This window comes from Belonocnema kinseyi, chromosome 2 (genome assembly GCF_010883055.1).
Source record: "Belonocnema kinseyi isolate 2016_QV_RU_SX_M_011 chromosome 2, B_treatae_v1, whole genome shotgun sequence".
NCBI lineage: Eukaryota > Metazoa > Arthropoda > Insecta > Hymenoptera > Cynipidae > Belonocnema > Belonocnema kinseyi.
This window is the reverse complement of record NC_046658.1, coordinates 123,052,725-123,074,027: the sequence shown is the minus strand read 5'-3', so window position 1 is coordinate 123,074,027 and position 21,303 is coordinate 123,052,725. Positions and strand designations below refer to the sequence as shown.

General features: G+C 27.8%; 1 protein-coding gene across 4 annotated transcripts in view; it reads right to left on the bottom strand.

Moving 5' to 3' along the window:
* Positions 1-1,316: 1,316 nt before the first annotated feature.
* Positions 1,317-21,303, bottom strand: part of LOC117167448 (facilitated trehalose transporter Tret1-like) — a 30,491-nt gene continuing 10,504 nt past the window's right edge. For all 4 annotated transcript variants that reach the window (XM_033352404.1, XM_033352403.1, XM_033352401.1 and 1 more), the window contains 7 exons: positions 14,688-14,896; positions 7,557-7,826; positions 7,236-7,458; positions 4,045-4,241; positions 3,485-3,664; positions 3,245-3,379; positions 1,317-1,521 (listed from right to left, as the gene is read on the bottom strand). In XM_033352404.1, coding sequence (XP_033208295.1) covers positions 1,459-1,521; positions 3,245-3,379; positions 3,485-3,664; positions 4,045-4,241; positions 7,236-7,458; positions 7,557-7,826; positions 14,688-14,896 — 1,277 coding nt within the window. In that variant the 3' untranslated portion in view covers positions 1,317-1,458. The remainder of the gene's footprint in view (positions 1,522-3,244; positions 3,380-3,484; positions 3,665-4,044; positions 4,242-7,235; positions 7,459-7,556; positions 7,827-14,687; positions 14,897-21,303) is intronic.

Sequence of the window (21,303 nt, the reverse complement as noted above, 5' to 3'; positions counted from 1 at the left end):
GCGGTTATATCATCTCGCACTTATAACCTCTCGCGCTTATATCCCTGCATAACTCTCACTTATATCCGCTTGTCATCCACCACCTCGTAGTACCACGTGACAAACAAGCCAATCAAAGCGCAGCGCGGTCATTTCTCCTTCGCTTAGCAGCATTGGTGAGATCCCCTTTCGAGAGGATATAAGTGAATGTTTACGTTCTAGGACGGCGGATATAATTGCGGTTCCAGTGTATTTCACCGGCAATGTTGCCATCTCCTACTTATGCTACACCTCTCATGTCTCCTTACAGTGCCAGACTAGAGTCAAGCTGAACAGGGTCTTATTTCCAGATTTTTCATATATATATATATATATATATATATATATATGATATGTCGTTACCGAGAAACTGTATGAGCCAGGAGTTCTAGGAAGCCCGAGAATGGGGTGACTGAAAGCGAGATTTTGGTGTATATGGTTGACAGCAATTTGAGGTTATCGTTGGAAACATCTCATTTTGACGGATTTGAATGGTATTGTTCAATATTAAACAAAATATTAAACAAAACAAATATCTTTTACATATTGTAAATTGAATTTTCCCCATAGATGTCTGCTAGGTACTTCGTTAGTCAATGAATCATGATTCTAGTTAAGCGGTTTTTTCGGCGTGACGCTTCAAGGTCACAGAATTTTTGAATTCGGATTTCGACCCTTTTTTAAAATGTTCTTTTCTGAATAATAAAGTATGCAACTTTTTTTTAAGTGCGCTAAAATTTTCAGAATGTTATACAGTAATCAAAAAATAAATTACCTAAAATTGTTAAATTTTAATCATCACTATTATTTTACTATTATTTTAGTCGATGTGTTCAGCAAGAGCCACAAACTTTTTCAATTCAAAAATGATGGATTAACGCAGTCAAAATAAATTGAGAATAATTGGCCCTCTCCGAAATTTGAAAGCTTTCTCTGAAGCTTTCCAATACCCCACAAAAGCTCCATAAATACTTATTTTTATTGTTGACATTTTATTTAAATAAATAAATGGAATGGAATATTCAGACATTAATATCTTAAAATTATGAACACACACATAGAAAATTTCACTAGCAAAGTAAACTTACATGTTTAAGTTACAACTTATATTTTAAAATTTGATATAAAACTAATTTTACGATATCAAAAAATAAATATAAAATTTTAAGCAATATGTTGAATATTCGGTTACATTTTCGGTTACTAATTTTCAATAAGTGAATATTTTATAAAGAATAACTTAATTCTCACAATTGACTTAAAAATTAAAATGATCTTTAAAATCAAAATTGTACTAACAGATTTTTAGTTATTTTATACCCCTGATATTTATATTTTCGAAGGGGATATTAAAAAATATCCGAATTCGAAAGAAATTTTTTGAAACCTTAATTCTTTCAAACTTTGGCAGTAATTGTTTCATTATATCATCATGAATCATCAGATTAGTGGTTCAGCTTGTTTACGTTCTTCTTTTCTTGTCATCCAAAATAAATTTTCCTCCTGTAAAAAAAAAATTATCATTATAGAAATTGTCGATCTGTGGGTAGAGTTCATAATAAAATTTATTTATGAATGTTTCTAAACATTGTTTAAAAAAAAGAAATTTTAATTGTAAATCATTTTTTTAGTTTGGGGAATAATGTTCGTCTTACCCTTTTACTAGCACACTTTATTTTCTAAACTTTTTCACCGGTACCAGTAAAAAAACTGTCGGCACCGGTAACGAAAAAAATTAGATTTTATTAAAAAAAATTATATTTAAGTTTTGAAGATTTCAAAAGAATTTGAAATAGAATCTGGAACATTCAAGGACAATTTTTTAATATTACAAATAATTAATAATATTGACACGATTTTTCAATTTCAAACATTAAAAAATTTTTTGAACAATTTGAAATCATATATTATGTTATGTTGAAATTTTGAAGATTTTGAAAACGAAATTTCCAAGCTTTTAAATAATTTTGAAAGGTTTCAAGAATACAAAAAACTTGTCTTAATATTCCTGAAAAAATTCTTGATAAATTTTAATTTTATAAACTTAATTTTTATGTAAAATTTAAAAAGATATCAAAACATTTCAAAAGATTTCTATAAGCGAAAATTATCAGAATAATTTTGCATGATATTTAAAAACTTTAGGAACAATTCGAGTCAGTTTAAAAGATATTTATGCATTAAAAATGTTTAAATAGACTAGAAATATCTCAAAACTTTCAAATATTTTCCAAACATCTGAAAGTCTTAAATATATTTTGAACTGATCGAATTCGTTTTAAAATTTTGTAAAATCCTGTGATAGAAAGAAATTGTACTTTTTCAAAATATGTATATGCGTTTCACAGAAATTATATTCATATATCCTTAAAAAAATATAAACAAATAATCTTTAAAAATAAATAGTTATTCGAAATTTTTAATTTGTATTAAAAATTATTTTTCCTCTCAAATTATAATTCAGTTGAAATTTGTCTTCTTTTTTGACTAAGAAATCTTGTTTGTTTAAAAATTCAACTATTTTTCTGAAAATTGTCCTTTTCTATATGAATTAAACTCTTACTTATTTCAATTTAAACTAGTTTTTAGTTAAAATATTATTTATCCCATTTTTTTAACAATTCATTTTTTTGGTTGAAAATTCAATTAATTGTTCAAAAATTGAACTACTTGGTCCAAAATGCATTTTTAGTTAAAGATTAATTATTATTTTTATTTTAACATTCATCTGTGGTTGAAAAGTAACTATTTCCTTAAAAATGCATATTTTTTGTTAAAAATTAATCTACTTTTTACTTTTTTGTTTCAAATTCCCATTTTTGGCAAACAAATTGAGTGTTTTGTAAAAAATTCGTCCTTTTGGAAAAAATCTCATCTTTTTGGTTAAAAATGCAACGGGTTAAATATTTATATTTTTTTATGGAGGATTCAACAGTTTTATTTAAATCGGTCTATTTTGGATTATTTCAACTGTTTTTCATTCAAAACGGGAATTTTACTATTATTTATTTAAATTTAACTAATTTGGCTAAAAATGAGCATTTTTGTTAAAATTTTAATATCCGAAATCTTCACAAATCTTTTTGAAATTTATCGAGAATTTTAGGAAAATTATATTCATATAACCTTTAAAACAATAAATAAATAACTTTACCAACTGTGATTTAAAATTTTTATATTGTATGAAAAATGACTCTTAAGATTTTGTTTTTAATAATCAACTTACTTGGAAGTAATCTTCAATTTCCTGAAGCGTCCGGTCTTTAGTTTCAGGTAAAGAGAAGTAGATAAAGACAACATTCATTAATGCAAAATTACCAAAGATAAGGAAAATTCCAGGTATTCCAACTGATTCCGTCACCTGAACAAAATGTATTCGCTTAAAATTATTTTATTACTTCATTTATTTTTGCACAAGTATTGCTTTTCCAAAAATAAAAATAAATTTATTTAAACGAAAACTCACCATTGGATAATATTTGGTTACTCCGAAAAGTATTACGTGAAACAAAAAGAATATGAAGCCACCTCCTAATCCTCTGGCTCTTTGTGGTAGCAATTCACCTACCATGATACCAGGTAAACACATAAAACCGACTGTGTTTGCAGCTACGTAGATTAAAAGGCAGGCACCAATTATGTAAATCTGTTTAGAAAAAAATAAAAATAGTAGAGTATTTATTTGATACACACCAAACTCTCGGCTTCAGTGGTGTTTCAGAGATTGCCTGCAAATAGTCTTGGCCTCAAATCGGGGGAATCCAAACGTAAACAGTGAGGGCCGTCTAAGCGGTTTCTAATTGAAATACATAATATTGCGCAATATACGCGAGTGAGTACCCGCGCACTGCGCCTTTTTACTACGCTGCTGGTGTTTTTAATGCATGAGTGGCAATCGTCTCTCGCTCCGCGAGCTGAGAAATTGCGTAGGCCAGCAGTTCTAGGAAAGCCGAGACCGGGGTTACAGAAACCGAAAGTTTGGTGCACAATTAAAAATAAATAAACTTTTTTATTATGTTTTCTTACATCGTAATAAGAGACTCCTTTTCGAAGCAATAAGTAACTAGCCAAGGTCAAGGATGATAAACCTGTCCCCAAACCGGAAAGGAGACCCAGAGTTCTTCGGCCCACTTTTAACAACAAAAAACAAGCGCAGAGGGAAAATACAAACCTCATAACAGCCAGTAAAACAGCCAAAAAATAATTATCGACACTGCTTCCCCCTGAAAGTTAACAATGTTAAAAAACAATTAGATAAAATAGGCGGTGTTTGCAGGGAAGAAAAGGCTTCGTAGCCTATTAAGACGTTAATTAAGCTGTTTTAATCTCCCCTTCCCATACTTTCCCTCCCTCATTCTTCTATTTCCTCGTTTCCTCACTTCCCCAGATAACACTCTCCTTACCCAACGTCCCCAACCCCCCATTCCCCTCACTTTCAATACTTTCCCTGCTATAGTTTCCCTACATTTCCCCTCATTCCCCCTTCTTCGTAAAAAGTACGACGGACGGACACAAATAATTCCTGATACTAAGCTAATTAGTTTCGCAAATTTTTTTAGTAGTATTATTAATCGCGACCTACGTGCGCGTGTTGTTTTTAGATTTCAAGAAAACAACCTTTTTTAATACAATAAATAAGTTTGATTTTTGTAAGAGTTTTGAGAGAATTCAAAAAGATTTTTGAAGATTTTAGTTATGTTAAATTATAATTTTAAAAAAAGTTAGTTTTCCACTAAATAGCTCAATTTTTAACAAAGAAAGATGAATTTACGACTAGATGCATTTTTAACTAAAAAAAATGACATTGTTACCAAAAGAGATGAATTTTCTACAAACGAATTAAATTTTTAACCGGAAAATATAAATTTTCCAAATAAAAATTAATTTTAAACTGATTGGTTGAATTTGCAACTAAATAGTTACATTGTTAACCGAAGAAATGAGTTTTTAACTAAAATTATGTATCTGTAACAAACAAAAATGGATTTTTTTAAAGTACAGTGAAACTCTTCTATAGTGCTGATTTTGGGGCTGACGGTGGACGGGAACTAACTCATTATAGCCCGCTACGCTTTTTTTTGTTCACGCCTGAGTTCTCGCTTGAGTGACAACCGCAGTGCACTCCGCGCAGCTCCAGTTAGACCTACCTGCGGCGTGGAGTCAAGTCTCGGAGGGGCTACAGAAGGGAGGGTTTTTGAAGGGTTTCACTGTAGATCAATTTGTAACCAAGTATTTGAATTTTTAACGAGAAATGTAATAGTTGATAAAATGTTATAATATGAAGAAAAAATATTACATTCATCTATAAAAAAAGAATTTTTAACAAATGGTATTATATGTAATTATAATAGTAATATTATAATAGTTTTTAACAATAGTCAAATCTTTAAACAGAACGGATTAATTTTCAACCATGAAGGATTACAAATGTTCAACTAAAGAGATGAATTTTTATATAAAGTGATAAATCTTAAAAAAAAATTTTTAAGTTCTTTTTTTAACCAAGAAACTGGTTTTCAACTACAATTATGAATTAAAAATAAAAAAAGAGAATTTTTAACAAATTAATTAAATCCTCAACCCAACAAGAATAATTTTCAACCAGTTGCAGGTTTATCCAACAAAAAGAACATTTTTACCAAAAGAGACGAATTTTTTAAATAAAATAATTGAATTTTTTACCCGAAAGTTTAAATTTGTAACAAGAAAATTCATTTTAAACGAAATAGTTTAATTCTGAACCAGATAGATGAATTTTGTATAAAAATTCGACTTTTTAACGAAAAAGATACATTTTAATTCCAAGAAATAAATTTTCTACTAGAATTTGGAATTTGAAACTCAAAAGTTCGTTTTTAACACGTTAGTTGAATTTATAACCAACTAAAATAGATTTTATTTAATTATAAGAATGGATATTTCAACCAAAGCAGATTAACTTTCAACCAAAAATATTTGCAATTTAACCAAAAGAGATTTAATTTTACAAGAAATATTGAATTCTCAAACATATTTTTCGCAGTTATATTCAAAAGTTTTTTATTCCCTTTAAAACATCTACCTAAAAGGCTTTAAAAAACTTCTGAAAGTTATTCATATTCTTGAAAAATATACATAAATTTTATTTTAAGTCTTTTCGAATTTAAAATTATTTTTCAACCTTTTAAACATTTTTGAACCTTCTAAATATTCTTTAGTAAGACTTGAATTTTTCCTATATATTGCTTCTTTCAAATTCTTTGTTAGCCATTTTGGAAATCTTTTCAAATGTTTTAAAATATTTTTCAGTAGAAATTCTCGTCAAATTAATTTTTCCAAATAAGAAATCATTCAAATTTTCCCCAGGAATGTTGAGAAAATTTTATTATTACCTTTTTAATCTTAATTTGTTTTTGAAGTATTTACTAAACTTCTAAATATTTTTTAAAATAATTTAAAAAGTTCCTAAATTGTTTAAGAAATCTTTCCAAATTAAAGAATTTATTTAAAACCATCTAGCTTTTTTCTGCATGTTTAGAAACATTTAAAAATATTTATTAAGAATTAGCATTTTGAAATAAATATCATTTAAGCTTTTTCAGGAATCTTAAGAAAATGTAGTTTATCTCTTGAAACCTTTTTAAATGTTTTGAAATTTTCATTAAAAATTAATTTTTTATAATGATCTATACAAATTTTTCCAGGAAAAAATATTTCAAAATAAAATGTTGTTTCTAATTTTTTAAAACTGTTTAATATCTTTTAAAATATTTATAAGTTTTCTTAAAATAGTTGAAAAATCTTTTCAGATAAAAAATTTGTTTAAAAATTGTCCAGTTTTTTCAGAAGGTTTAGAAATGTTCTAAAATGTTTTATAATATTTTTTTTTAAAAAGTCATTTGAGGTTAATAGTTAATTTTTATAAATAAAAAATCATTTTAAATTTCCCTATGAATTTTAGGAAAATTATTTTTTTAAGCCTTTTAAAATTTATAAAAAGCTTATAATTTTTAAGTTTCAACAATTTTGCTTCAAAATCTTCTACATTTTTTCGAAATATTAGGAAATCATTTGAAATTTTTTGTAATATTTTTAAATACGCTGGTGAAATGAATATTTTAAATAAGAAATTAATTTCAAAATTTTTCAGGAATCTTAAGAAAATTTTGGATTCTCTTAAAATTTTTCAAAAATTCTTAAAAGTTTATTTTTTTGAAATCTTCAAAAATCTAAATTACCTATGTGTTTAATGAGATCAACCCCATAAAATACAATAACATAAGTTCCACTGAGAAGCTGAAGAACGTTGAAGACATTGATAATAATCAATGGTTTCATAACACTAGGATTTAATATCTTGGAAAAGACTGAAATAATTTGATGACTGATGGATGAGTTCACCGTCTTTCGGGCAAGATCCGAATTGGCTCTCGCTTCCAAAATTTCCGCCTCTCTGCTCACCTGAATAAAAAAATCAATTATAATTAAAATTTTTTATTACAAATTTTTATTTCATAAATTTATTTATTAATTATTCAAAATTGTTATTTAAAAAATACCTGAGCCTTGTCTCCACCTCTTAACCAAAATAAAGCTTTCCTGGCAGCTACTCCCTTTTTTTGCCTCATCAACCAGGCGGGACTTTCATGAACTAAACATAGTGCAGCAAGTCCCAAAATTGATGGAATCGTCCCATAAAAAGCAACAATGTCCCATGGCAAAATAGCACCCAAAAAATAAACTAACAGGATTCCTGCACAATATGCAGCTATTGTTCCACCTACTAACATTCCTCGAAGTCCTGGATCTGACATTTCACCTAATATCACCTAAATTGATCATTAAAATCTCATCAAAATTATCTAAGGTGTAAAAATGACGCCAATTAGTAATTTATCAATAATACAAAATAATCAGTACATCGAATCCATTTCAAATCAGGCACGTTCTACACTTGATGTTGCAGAATCTCCCGAAGACCAAAATTTTTTTGCGGAGTTATACGTATTTGAATTTTTGGCTTAATTTAAAAAAAAACACAAATTTTTTCTTTACACTTATATAACTTTTGACCTATTTGAGATATTTCAAATTTATTTTAAGATTCTAGTAGAGCTTATCGCATACACGTTTATATGTTATGCCATTTTTTTTAATTTGTACTATCATAAGGAAAATGCCTTGTGAGTTTTATGCAGACTAAATAACTTTTATGGCTAGGAGAATTTTTTTCATAAAATCGAATTGTCGCATTTTTCTTGCAAACAGTAATAGATACGAAAAAATGTACGAAAAATATTTTGCACAGTTATTAGAGTTCTGCAAAAAGTTCTTTTACTCATTTATGATATCTTGAACCAGTTCTGAGAAAAACACAAAAATTCAACTTTCATAAGCAAAAAAATAATCTTAATCTCAAGGATGGTTTAGCCCACATAAAACCGATAAAATATCTTATTTATATAAACGGAAATTTGTAAAAAATGTTTTTAAAAGTAGAAAAGTTGAGGTTTTCTTCTTTCGCGGAAATTGCCCATATATTTCTAGTCCTTTAAACTGTGTTTAAAAAATTTTACATATAAATGAACAATTGAAATTCTTAAATGTCTTTATTCATTTTTCCTATCATTTTTTTATAGTTTCATGTACCTTAAATGCCAGAAGTTTCCGTACATTTGATTAGTTTTTAATGTTAGTAGTTGAATGAATAGTCTAAATTATTCTCAGTGTCTCAATGCAAATTTACATTCACAGTAATGGGTAAATTTCGAAGAATAAATTCAAAAGTCCAACGACAAGTGTGTCTTGATTTTGAAACTGTGCATAGAAAAACAATTTATAATATAGTTAATAACAGATTTGTGTAGTTAAGAGAATTGGCTGCTCTGATGCAACTGCAGTTTTTCGAATGAAATACTGAACTACACACTTGTGTTTGCAAGAATTGTTATGCATGTTTTACATCCAGATTTAGTGTCCCCACAAATGCTAGAGTGGAAGATGATATTAATAACATAGGTCCCGAAATTCATGATCTTAACGTAGTAAGATGATCCGTATGAACCTGATATATCGTTAGAAATGAGTAAAATGAAGGAAGAAATTGCTCGGCTATGGGTCTGAACGTCTCATCTTTCCGTACGGAATTAAATGTACCAGAAAGTAAAAGAAAGGTGTACGCTGATAGAAATCTGAAAAAACTTTTAGATGCGTTTTATGAAGTAACTGCAAGTAAACATTTTAAAGTTTATAACATTCCATTTCCAAGAGACGATTTGTCCAATGAATTTATAAAAAACCTTGGATTGGGTTTGAGAAATTGTAAAACAAAATCAGAATGGATCCGCCTTCTAACGCTGTTACCTGATGATCTTTCAGAAAATGACATACTTTCGAAATGTACAGTTACAAAGTATATGGCGGATGAAGCACGGAAACTAAAAAATGACAAAGGCGTTTATTATTTTCCTGATCCATACAGCGGTCATCCTATTCCTGACGAACATCTAAAGTTGGCACAAGAATATTGTTTAAATGATGGCTTGGATTAACCAGGTAAAGTCAAAATAAGAATGACGTCATAAATGTTTATGAAAATGGAAAAAAAGATAAAACGTTTTTTGACGCGGAGTATTAACGAAATGTACACAATTGTTGTAGAAAATAACCCATCGGCAATCATTGGAAGAACTAAATTTTATTCACTGCGGTTAAAATGGGTTGTCATCGATGCTCCAAGGGAAGTGTGCGTCCGCATTTACTGTGCAAATTCCGAACTACCCGTGTAGAAATTCAAATGGGGAACTAGTCTGGTTCCCGTCCATTCGACCCCACTTAAAGTCTGGGGCTAGTAGAGTCATCTGATTAGGCCCCGACCAGTAGCGTCACGGTAGATTAATCGGGGGCTAGCCAGGTGACCCGACTTATCCTATTCGGGGCCTGAGCGGGTACTAGTAGGGGTCGTATGATAATACATCCGCGTGGAATATTAACCAAACTCCCCAAAATTTGTGGAACATTCCCTAAAAGTTTTTCAAAATACTTATTATTTACCGAAATCTCCATAAACTTTTTTTAAATATTATAAGTGCTCAAATCTAACCAAGATTTAATGGGGAACATATCCTACGCTTAAAAATGCATAAATTTATGTAACTAAAATTCCTTAAAATGTGTGGAATATTAATTTTAAAAAAAAACTTCAGCTCGAACGCAGCAATGGAAGAGCTTCGCTCTGATGGAACCGCCATGTTGGTCACGGCTGTCTTAAACACTCGACGCGTCATTTCTGTTGCGCGAGAGGCGGCACGTCGCGCTGTTGCGGATTTTCTTTAAAGCTACCAGTCGAGAACTGCAAGACTCAAATGAAGGTGGTAGCGAAATCTGAACTGCACCTTGCTTAATAGTTTACTACTAGGATACTGCTCTTCACTGATTAATCGAAAACTTTTTCTATTTCCAATTTCAACTACATGAAGGATTACACTTTATTTACATATGGCAAACCTTTCAGATCAATTTAAAAATAAGCATCTGTAAAAATTTAGAGTCTGATGACTTTCAGCAGACTTTTCACCTACATCTATGTGTATCAAATCCAATATGGATTTTCTTAAAATTCCATACAAGCGTATTATTACATGTTTCTAGAAATTCGCAATTTTCTAAAAAATACTACAAAAAAATGAGATTACGTCTTTTTGAAGATTTTGATCGTTGTTTTTATAAAAAGTTGATTTTGGTGCAAAATTATTAACTTAATAATTATTTATTAATTATATTTGAGATGAATTTAACATTAATAAACCTTTTCTCCAAAAACAGCGTAAAATTATTGTTAAATATATTCTTAGTGTTTTAGAATTAAAAAATCATTACGCTTTTTTATATATTTCCTCATTTGCTAAGGCCTTGCCGAAAACTCAAACATAAGAATAACCCGACTAGAGCCCCACCTGCTCCTGACTCGAGTCTGAAGATTACCCGCACGGAAATTAATGAACAAAAAGGCCCGACTAGCCCTTGACCAACCACCGACCAGGCCTCGACTGAAATTTTGACAAAAAAAAGCCCAACTAGTCCCCGATTAGTCCCCGACTGGGTACTTTGTCAAAATTAATAACCCGACTAGCCCCCGATTAGTGCCCGACTTGTAATAGGGCCAAATGGGGTTATTTCAACACGGGTATGTTTAATCGCTCTTAAAAACTTAAGAATGACAAGTCTTCGAATTTAAAAAAAGATTCGTCACGAAGTATTTTCGGTTATAATGTGTTCTTCTGCGTTAGAAAAATTTATCCTTCAAAAATGCAAGTTATGTCCAGGAGCTGAAGGTTTAACAAATCAGAAACTCAACATCTCAGAGGAGGTAGCTTGTGAATAAGTAACTTTTGCTTTATGAACCAAAGCCGATTTAGAAAAACGTACAACATCATTAAATATATTTCTGGAAGAACTAGAACATTTGGACAGTAAAAGCAAATGTCCATAAATACGTGAAAGGCATTCAAAGGGAAGAAATAATCAGAGTAAAAGAAGAAGAAAAAGGTAAATCCAAGAAACATCCTTCTACACGGGGGGTTTGCAGAGAATTGGAAAGGGGTCTTAAAAAATGAAATTCAAAGTTCTTACTGGAAAAGTTTGAAAATCTCAATATTCACAGCAGTTTTTTATCGCGATGACAAAACGCAGACTTTTGCGATTGTCACTTAGGATAAAAAACATGATTCTGCGCATGCTGTTTTAGCAATGAATCTTATTATAAAAAATTTGTAAGATTCTTGGGCTAAATCAATTTAACAAATTATGATTATAACAGGCGGAGCACCTGCTCACTTTAAAACTCGAGTTCAATTTCACGAGTTATCAGAATCACCAGTTAAGAACAAATGGGGTTTCTCTGCAACAGGACAAATTTTCTAGACTGAAGTGCAAAAGTACGTTCCTGCTGTTAAACTAATTTCACTTTCTATACAAGATTTTAAACATTTTCGACGATTAAAACGCAAGAGTGGAAAAAAGTGCCGCCCATCCCGCGAAAACAAAAAATGTCATATGTGGAAGATGGAGATTGATAAAGGTGATATCAAAACTGCTTACATGGCCAAAACTGTTAATACGATTGTGCTCTTAAATTATCTATAACGGAGAATGATTCCTCTTCGGATCCTGAAGACTCAGATGAAGAATCTGAATAAATGGATAATAAAAATCTGAAAATGTGGGTCGAAGTATTATTTAATTTTTAATCTGAGATTTAAACGAAGTTTTTGTACATTATTGAAAAATATCTGCATGAATATGAAATATATTTAAATATATTGATTAAAAAACTTTTAAGTCAAACGATTTCTTGTCTTAGTATTATTTTTGTAAATTAAATTGTTTCAGCAAAAATTTGAAAATTCGATTTTATACAAAAAATGCTCCAGCTACAAAAGTTATTTAGCGATAAACTCTACCAAAATCTGGAAAGAAAGTTGAAATATCTCAATTAGGTCAAAAGTTATACAAGTTTAAAGAAAAAATGGTGTTTTTTGAAAAACAAAGCCAAAAATTCAAACACGTATAACTCCAAAAAAAAAAATTTGTCACAAATTGCAAAAGTACGTAGCACCTAATTTCCTCTAAAAACAACACATTTCGTTCCCGAGAGATTCTGCAACTTCAAGTGTAGAACCTGCCTAATTTGAAATGGATTCGATCAATAAATTAAGATATCTTTCATAATATCTAGGCAAATTTTGATTGCACTAACTATGTTCATTACTAATTCGAGTGGACCAAAAATTCTGTAATTTTTTTCTCTCTAATTTTCATGAATTTCGCCCCTAAATTTGTTCCTATATACAAAACAATAAATCCATTTTTTAAGGAAAAATGATATTGATATTTTCCGCCAGCCTCATAAATTTTAAAACTTATTTTCCATTAGAGAAAATCAAGTTTGTGTAAATTTTATTCCGGATCATCAATATTATTTTAATCAAGTTAAAACATTGTTTAAACAATTTATTATTGTTTTTCGCTATTTTTTTTCGATTACAGTTCGAAAATTGCAGTTATTCTGAAATTTTCCACTTTTTGTGCATTTTTCTGTTAGAATGAGAAAATAATTAGTTTAACTCTGGAAATGTTAGTTATTAAACGATTTATTATTGCTTTTAATAATATTCTATGTGAATAATACTAGAAAAAATGGGAGCTGAAATATTTAACTTTTTCTCTAGTTTTGACTTCAAGCGAGGTAGTACAATTAGTAGTGCAATTTAACAAACATAATTATTTATTTATTAAAAAATAATAATTTCCAAACCATTTTTTCAGTTACTCTTCACATTCGTTGATTGTGTTATCAATTCCAGAAAATAGTCACTTTTCACGGTTTCAGTGCAAAAAAATTTAATAAAAAGAAATTGTTTTTACAATTGCAAAATAAGTCCAACAAAAAATATTTTTCACATTTAGCTATCATATCATTTGCCTCGAAAAATATCAATTTCTCATTATTTATTGGGAAAAAGTTTTAAAAGACAGTAATCATTTAAACAATTGAAAGTTTAGTTTAAAAACACTATGGAAACTTGTGACGTACCGCATAAACATTACAAACACATTCCAGGCACATTAAAATGCGTTTAGGGGGGGGGGGGGGGGGGGGGGAGGGTCAAATTAAAAAGTTATTTGGTGGAAATTATTCCTTAAACATTCTTTAGGAAGTGAATAAACTTTAATTTACAAAAAATGAATACATTTCCTTGTTTTAAAAATTTTTTATTTCAGAAACTGAGCTTTTCCTATTTAAAATCTCATCCTATTTTCAAAAACCAGGGGCGTAGACTAATGTGTACCTAATAAAAAAGAAATAGGAATTTCGTTTTTCCGGTAAACGAATAAATTGTAAGGGATCGATCACCAATAATAAAAAATAAAACTTCAACAGGTATGAATTTGGTCGACTAATTATTAAAAAATCGACTTTTCTACGCAAAAATCAGTGAAAATCTCGAATCTTGTCTCAATTCCAGTCTCAGATAACGTTTTGAATATCGTCTTGAATTTTGTCTCAAATTTCATCTCGGATCTCGTCTCAAATTTAATCTCAAATCACATCTCGAGTCTTGTTTTTACTCCATACTCCAATCATGTTTTGAATCTCGTCTCGAATCTCGCCTCGAAACTCGTCTGGAAACTCATATCAAAATTTGGTCACGAATTTTATTTCGAACTTTGTCTAAAATATTTTCATGAATCTCGTTTTGAATTTTTTTTCGAATCTCGTATCGAACTTTGTCTCGTATCTCGAATATCGTCTCGAATGTCGTGAAAAAGTACGACGATCGGATACCTGACCGAAACCTTAAGGTTTTTTGCCCAGGGCTCCGAAACCCGAAAAAGCACCAAACTCAAAAAATAACCAACCAATAAAAAATTTCTGAAACGGATGAAAAGTTCCATTAAATATTCTTATCTTGAAATTTTTGTATCAATCGATTGGATTGTGTAGAATCTAGATGTGTCTAATTACAAAAAATGATTCATTTTTTATGTTTTTGAGAATCTGCTAAGTCCAGTTTACCAAATATGCAAAGTACATAATTCACAAATACAAATACAATAATTTAATTAATTATATAAAGTAAGTTATTTAAAAAAATTAATTTTAGTAAGGAAATAGATTAAAATTGAACCTGAGCAGGAACAGCGGTCAATCCGACAGCAAATCCGGACAGAATTCTGCCCACGAACACGTATTGAATATATTTTGAAAGACCCATAACTATCCAGCCTGAACAAAGAGGAATTGACGCCAATTGGAGACACCCTCTTCTACCAATAAAATCCATAAGAGGTCCAGAAACTAAAGCCCCAATCGGTGTTGCTAAACTGTGAACGGAAGCTGAAAAATGAATAATTATTGTATTAAATTAAACTAATTAAAAAATAGTTTCCATAAAATAGGGGAGACCACTTTAAAGTGACTAAATATTAATTAAAAGTACAAATATACATAAAATAATTAAATTTGAAGTCACGAGATCTCAGATACATCTGGAATTTTCTAGGCTTTTGTAAATTACAATTTCCAAATAAGGAAATGTAATTCAAAATATTTATTTCTAAAAGAACAAATCTAAATTAGAAATGATTCTTTATTAATAAACCCAACGATTCTTTTGTAGCATCGATTCAGTAAATCAAAATTTTCAAATCAGTATGTTTATTTCATTATAAAATTCATTTCTGAATGTTTCTAAACGTTATTGGTAATTTACGATAATAATTTACGAGATTTTAAAAACTGTTAGCAACATTTTAATTGTTCTAAAATATGTTTCAGAGTTTTTAAAGTTTTGCAAGGAATTGAAAATAATTTAAATCTTGAGAAGATTTCATCAAATTTCAAACAAGATCCACATTTTTTATGTTTAAATAAAAATTCGAATTTTAAAAGGTTTCAAGATAGCAAAAAAATATTTTTAGATTTATGGCAAATTTTAAACAATTCTTTATTTTTTGAAATCAATTTTAAGGGAGAATTAAAAAATATTTCCAAGCAATTAAAGAGATTTCCTAAAATTTCGAAAATCAATGCAGAGGGCTCTACAGGAAAATTTACAGAAGAGATTTCTGATGATTTCAATCACAAAATTTAGTAGCTTTTTAAGAACTTTCAAAGGTTTCAAGAGATTAAAAAAGTGTTTTTTAGATTCATGAGAAAATTGCAAATAATTTTCTGTTTTGAAAAATTAATTTATTCAAGCATTCAAATCATTTAAAAAGACATCTAGATGTTTTGAAAAAATTTCAAAAATCATTTCTAATTTGAAAAAACTTAAAAAATATTAAATATAATGTAGATTTTCAAAGTTTTAAGATTTCTTAAAAAATTTTAAATGATTTTTTTATGTTGGATTATTAATTTAAAGAACATATTTGAAAAGATTTATAACATTTGATACATTTCCATGATTGTCAACGTATAATTGAGAAAGATGTTAGATAATTTATTTAGTTTTTCAAAATTTTAGGAATAATTTGAGTTAATTCGAAATTTATAAAATATTTTTAAATTTCTTCGATATTTTTACAAGTTGTGAATCTTTTAAACTGACTAAAATTTTTCCTACAATTTTTTAAAACCCTTAAAAATACAAAAACTTTTCAAAAAATCTTCTACAAAAATCATGTTTTGCTATTAAAAATTCAGTTTTTTGGTTGAAGATTTATCATTTTGGTTTCTAATTATTTCGTTGAAAGTTCGTTTTTTTTGTAGAAAACTAATCTTTCTGCTTAAAAAATCATAAATTTATTTGAAGATTAAACTATTTGGTTAAAAATGAACTTTTTGGTTGAAAATTAATTTTTTCAGATTAAAAATCCAACCGTGTTGCAAAAAAACGTTATTTGGAAAAGATTTAATCCTTTTTGTATTCAAGTGAAACTTGCTCATATTAATCTTTATTGGTTGATGATTCAACTATTTGCTTGGAAGTTTATCTTTTTTTGATGCGTTCAACTGTTTTCTATTTTAAAAAAAAGTTTTTTTGTTTGAACTTTAATTATGCATTACATTTTTTGTTATGAATCCATTTTTTTATTTAACTATTTGGTTGCAAAACAACATTTTTACAGATATTTTTATTTGATATATCTGAAATCTGCCAAAATCATAATGAATATTCTAAAGAATCCTAGGACAATTTCATTTACATAATATTAAAAACAAATAAATTCGAAAAAAATAGTTATTTGAAGCTATAGGCTGGTCTTTCCTATATAAAATTAAAAATATAAAAGAAATTAATGAACAATAATTAAATTTTCAATAATATTTCCATAAGAGGATATATTTTAATGTTGTATTGGATTATGTTTTCCACAATTATAATTTCAACAACAAAAGAGTCGATAAAATTTTTTTTTGAAAACTACTTCGGCGTATTATATTTGTAATTGGTCAGATTTTTTAATTTTCCTAGAAAATTCTTTTTTGTGAGATCCTTAAAGTCAAAATCCCTCAAGTGAAATCTTTTTGTTCCATTTCAAATTTTCTAAACGTTAAAAAGAAAATGCAAAACATAAAAACATAATAATTTTACAGACTCTGAAAATCAAAATGCTCTGAAAAAGGCTTTTTTTCATGAAAATAGTTGAATTTTCAAAAGAGAAAGATGAATTTTAAACAAAAGGTGAGCTTGCAATCTGAAAACTCATGTTCTGTAGAAATAAATAAAATCTTCAAGCCAACTAGGCGAATTCCTTAGAACAGATTTGAATTTTCAACCAAGACAGATGTATTTTTAAGCAAGAATTTTCCCATCGTGAGAGATAGATTTTCGATACAAAAACTATGAAGTTTTTATTTAAAAAGACGTGACGTCAAATTTTTAAGCAACAAATATTTGATTTCAACCAAAAACCTTTTAATTTTCATATCAAAAAGCCGACTGTCTTAGAAGACAGTTGAACTCTAAATCAAGAAGGACGAATTTTTACGAAAACATGCGTTTTTAACAAGGAAGTTTAACTTTCAACCAAGAAGTTTAATTTTCAATCAAAACGGATTAATTCCCAAAGAATAATATGATGTTAAATATTTTTTAAAAAAATTACGTTTCAAATTAGGAAACAATAGAATTTAACCAAAAAGATCATTTGAATGAAAAAAATTAATAGTTAAATCCTTGAAAAAAAAGATTAATTTTTAACTAAGCAGATGCTATTTAACTAAAATATATACCATTTTATTTCTTACAAAACAGATAAATTTACAAACCAAAAAGATAAATTCTTACCAAAGGAGTTAAATTTTGAACACGAAAACATGAATTTTCAAAAAGAAAGTTGATTATCAAACAAATTGTAGAATTTTCTTCGAAAATAATAGAAGTTAAAAATCTAAAAGCACGAATTCTTAACAAAAAATAGTTAAATTTTTAGCTAATATTAAAATTAATTTTCAATCAGGCAGCTGCAATTTCAACCAAGCAGTTGAACTCAACGAAGGTTGAATCTCGCGCTTCGCGCTCGGATATTTATTCTCTGCATTTGGAATGCTTGAATAAAACCTTATCAAAAAGATCTCTTTTAGAAAGCAGTATTTTGATGCGTTTTCATATTCTGAATTGTCTACTTAATTAAGTATAGTAAAAGATTAAATTTCTCGTAACTTTCGTCGTTTTCCCACGAATTTTTATTTTACTTTTTTATTTTCAATGTTATTTTTCACGAATAAAAGAAAAAGTAAGCGTCCTATCAAGAAGTGATTCTTAACAAAATTGTAGATCTTTTTTGGTATAAAAATTTTTGTTAATTCATCTGTTTTCGTATCTTATATAGTTTTACTACAAAATGGAATTTGATTTTTCATTAATTTTTGGGCAATCAAATTTTGAATTTTCGATTTTTCAAAAAATCCAAAAATTTGTTATACTATTCTTGTAGGGTTTTCAAAAAGCAATGTTTTTCCTTGAAGGCCTTTTTTCATATCGTGCGTTTTTTGGCTTAAAATCCGTACATAGAATTTTCAAATTCAGAAAAAAGTTGTCTCAAAAATTTTTTAAATGCGCTCACTTTTTGAATTTTTATGAAAAATAGCAGGTTAACGAACTCGTTCTTTCTTTTAGGACCTAAAAAAAGTGTACCAAAGATGGATTTGACCCGTTCAGGGGGTCTCAAAACGTGGAGATCCGTTAAAAAACTGTGGTGTCAAATTTCGGACAATTCTAATACTTTCTCAATCATAAATGATGAGATTGTAAAAATTTATATTCAATTAAAAACAATCGAATTTAACGAAAAAGATGAATTATCAACAACAAATTTAATAGTTGATATTTCAACTCTAAAACATTTCAATTTTAAATGAAAAACAGTAAAATTGAACAACAAAAAAATCATTTTAAACAAAGTAGTGTATCTTCATTCAATTTAGATTAATTTTTTAAAAATTGGTTGAAAGTGGAAATACATTTAAAAAATTGCATTTTTCTACTATTCATCTATTTGATTGAAAATTTAACTTATATGTTAAAAATCCGGTTTTTTTAAATGAAAAATCATCACTTTTACTTAGAAAGGTATTCTTTACAAGTTAAAACATCAACTATTTAGTAAAAAATTAAATTTTTTTTTTAAATTTGACTTGTTGTTTAGAAATTTAATTCTGCTAGTTAAAAATTCATCTATTTATTTGAAAATGTAACAATTTGATTGAAAGTTCAACAACTTGCCTAAAGCTTCATTTTTTAAATATTTTACTCTTTGATTTAAAATTTATGTATTTTGTTAAAGTTCCTCTTTTTGGTTAGAAAATGAATCTTTTTTGTTAAAAATTCATTTATTTTGATTGTGAATTTAATTATTTGGCTAAAAATTTGTTGTTTTTCCGCTAAATTTAACTGGTAGAAAATACGTTTTTCTGCTGAAAATTAATTTTTTAAATTGAATATTTCAAGCTCCCAATTTCGTTTGAAAAACATATCTTTTCCATTGAAAATTCAACTGTTTGTTTGGAAATTCATTTTAATTAATTGAAAATTTATCTATTAGGTTGAGAATTCAGGTATTTTCTTAAAAAGTAATTTTGGTATTATAATTCAACCCTTTGGAAATCCACCTTTTGGTACTAAAATAACCTTTTATGGTAGAAAAGTCATCTTTCTTGGTTAAAAGTGAATTATGTTCTTGAGAAATAAACTTTCTTCTAAAAAATTAGCCTGTTTAGCTTAAAAATTCAAAGGTTTTTGTGTTTAATTTAAATCTTTTTAATCTAAAAATTTAACTGTTTGGTCAAAAAATTCAATTTTTTGTTGAAAATTAGGCCTTTCGGATTTCAAATTCATCTTTTACGGTGGAAGTTTAATCTTTTTTTTAACTCGGTCATTTATTTAATTCATGCAGTTTTTGTTGTTGAAAAATTAAACGGATTTGTCAAAAATTTGATTATTATTTAAAAAATTCAATAATTTGTCAAGTCCATGTTTTTAGTCAAAAATAAACTTTTTTAGAGAAATTTCAAGAGTCTTCGAAAAAATTCGTCAATTTGGCTTTAAAATGTAACTATTTAAATGCTTGGTTGAAAGTGAAACTGCTATGTTAAAAAAAATTTTAACATTCACCTTTTTTGCTAAAAATTAAAATTTTATGTTAAAAATTCGTTTCATTTGGTTAAAAATGAATTTGATCTGAAAATTTCCAGTTTATAAGTTTAAAAATCAAGTATTTAGTAGAAAATTAATTTAATTGGATAAAAAATCGTCTTTTGGTGAAATTTTGTTGTTGAAAATCTATCTTTATAGTTTAGAATTTAAGTATTTGGTTAAAAATTAACCTTCTTTGGATTACAATTCAACTACATGCTTGGAAGTTGAACTGCTTTGTGAAAAATTTCTTTCTTTATATATTTACCTCTTAATTAAACATGTAACTCTAATGTTGAAAATTTGTTTTATTTCGTTAAAATTAATTTTTTATTTGTAAATTAATTCCTTACGAGTTCAAAAATCAACTATTTACTAGAAAATGGTTGCATTTTGTTGAAAATTCGGCCTATTGGATTTAAAATTCATCTATAATGGTGAAACTTTTTTTTTAGACTCGATCATTTGTTTAAAAATGCAGCTACATGTATGTTAAAAATTCCAACGGCTTTGTCAAAAATTTATCTGTTACTTTAAAATTCCAACTTTTTTCTTAAATTCAGATTTTAAGTCAAAAATAAATTTTTCTGTTGAAAATTCCAGTGTCTTCGAAAAAATTCGTCTCTTTGACTTAAAAATCTAACTATTTGTTTAAAAGTTCAGCTACTTTGTTTGAAATTGATCTTTTTGGTTGAGATATTAAGTTTTTTATTGAAAATTAGTTTTTATTGTTGTTGTTAAAAATCATTTTTTATTTTAGAAAAGTCAACTTTCTTGTTTGAAAATGAAGCTATTTCATTTCAATTGCATGTGTTTATGGTGGAAGCTTATTCTTTTGTGTTTAAAAACTCGAACATTTGGTTGAAAATTCAGCTATATGTTAAAAAATCCAACCACTTTGTGAAAAAATTAATTATTATATTATATTTTTTATATTTTTAAATTATATATTTTTTTAAATTCCACTTTTTTTTGAAAGTGCAGTACATATCGACTAGAAATCTGAGAAATTGAAAGCATTTCATTTTGAATTCAATATGTTATTTAAATTAATGTAGAGGGAAAACTAGAGTTGTCAACAGGGGGGAGGTATCATTTTTAACGATGGTTATGGACGGCCCCTTATTTTTCCCTTGTGCCTCAAGAATTTTGATTACAGTTA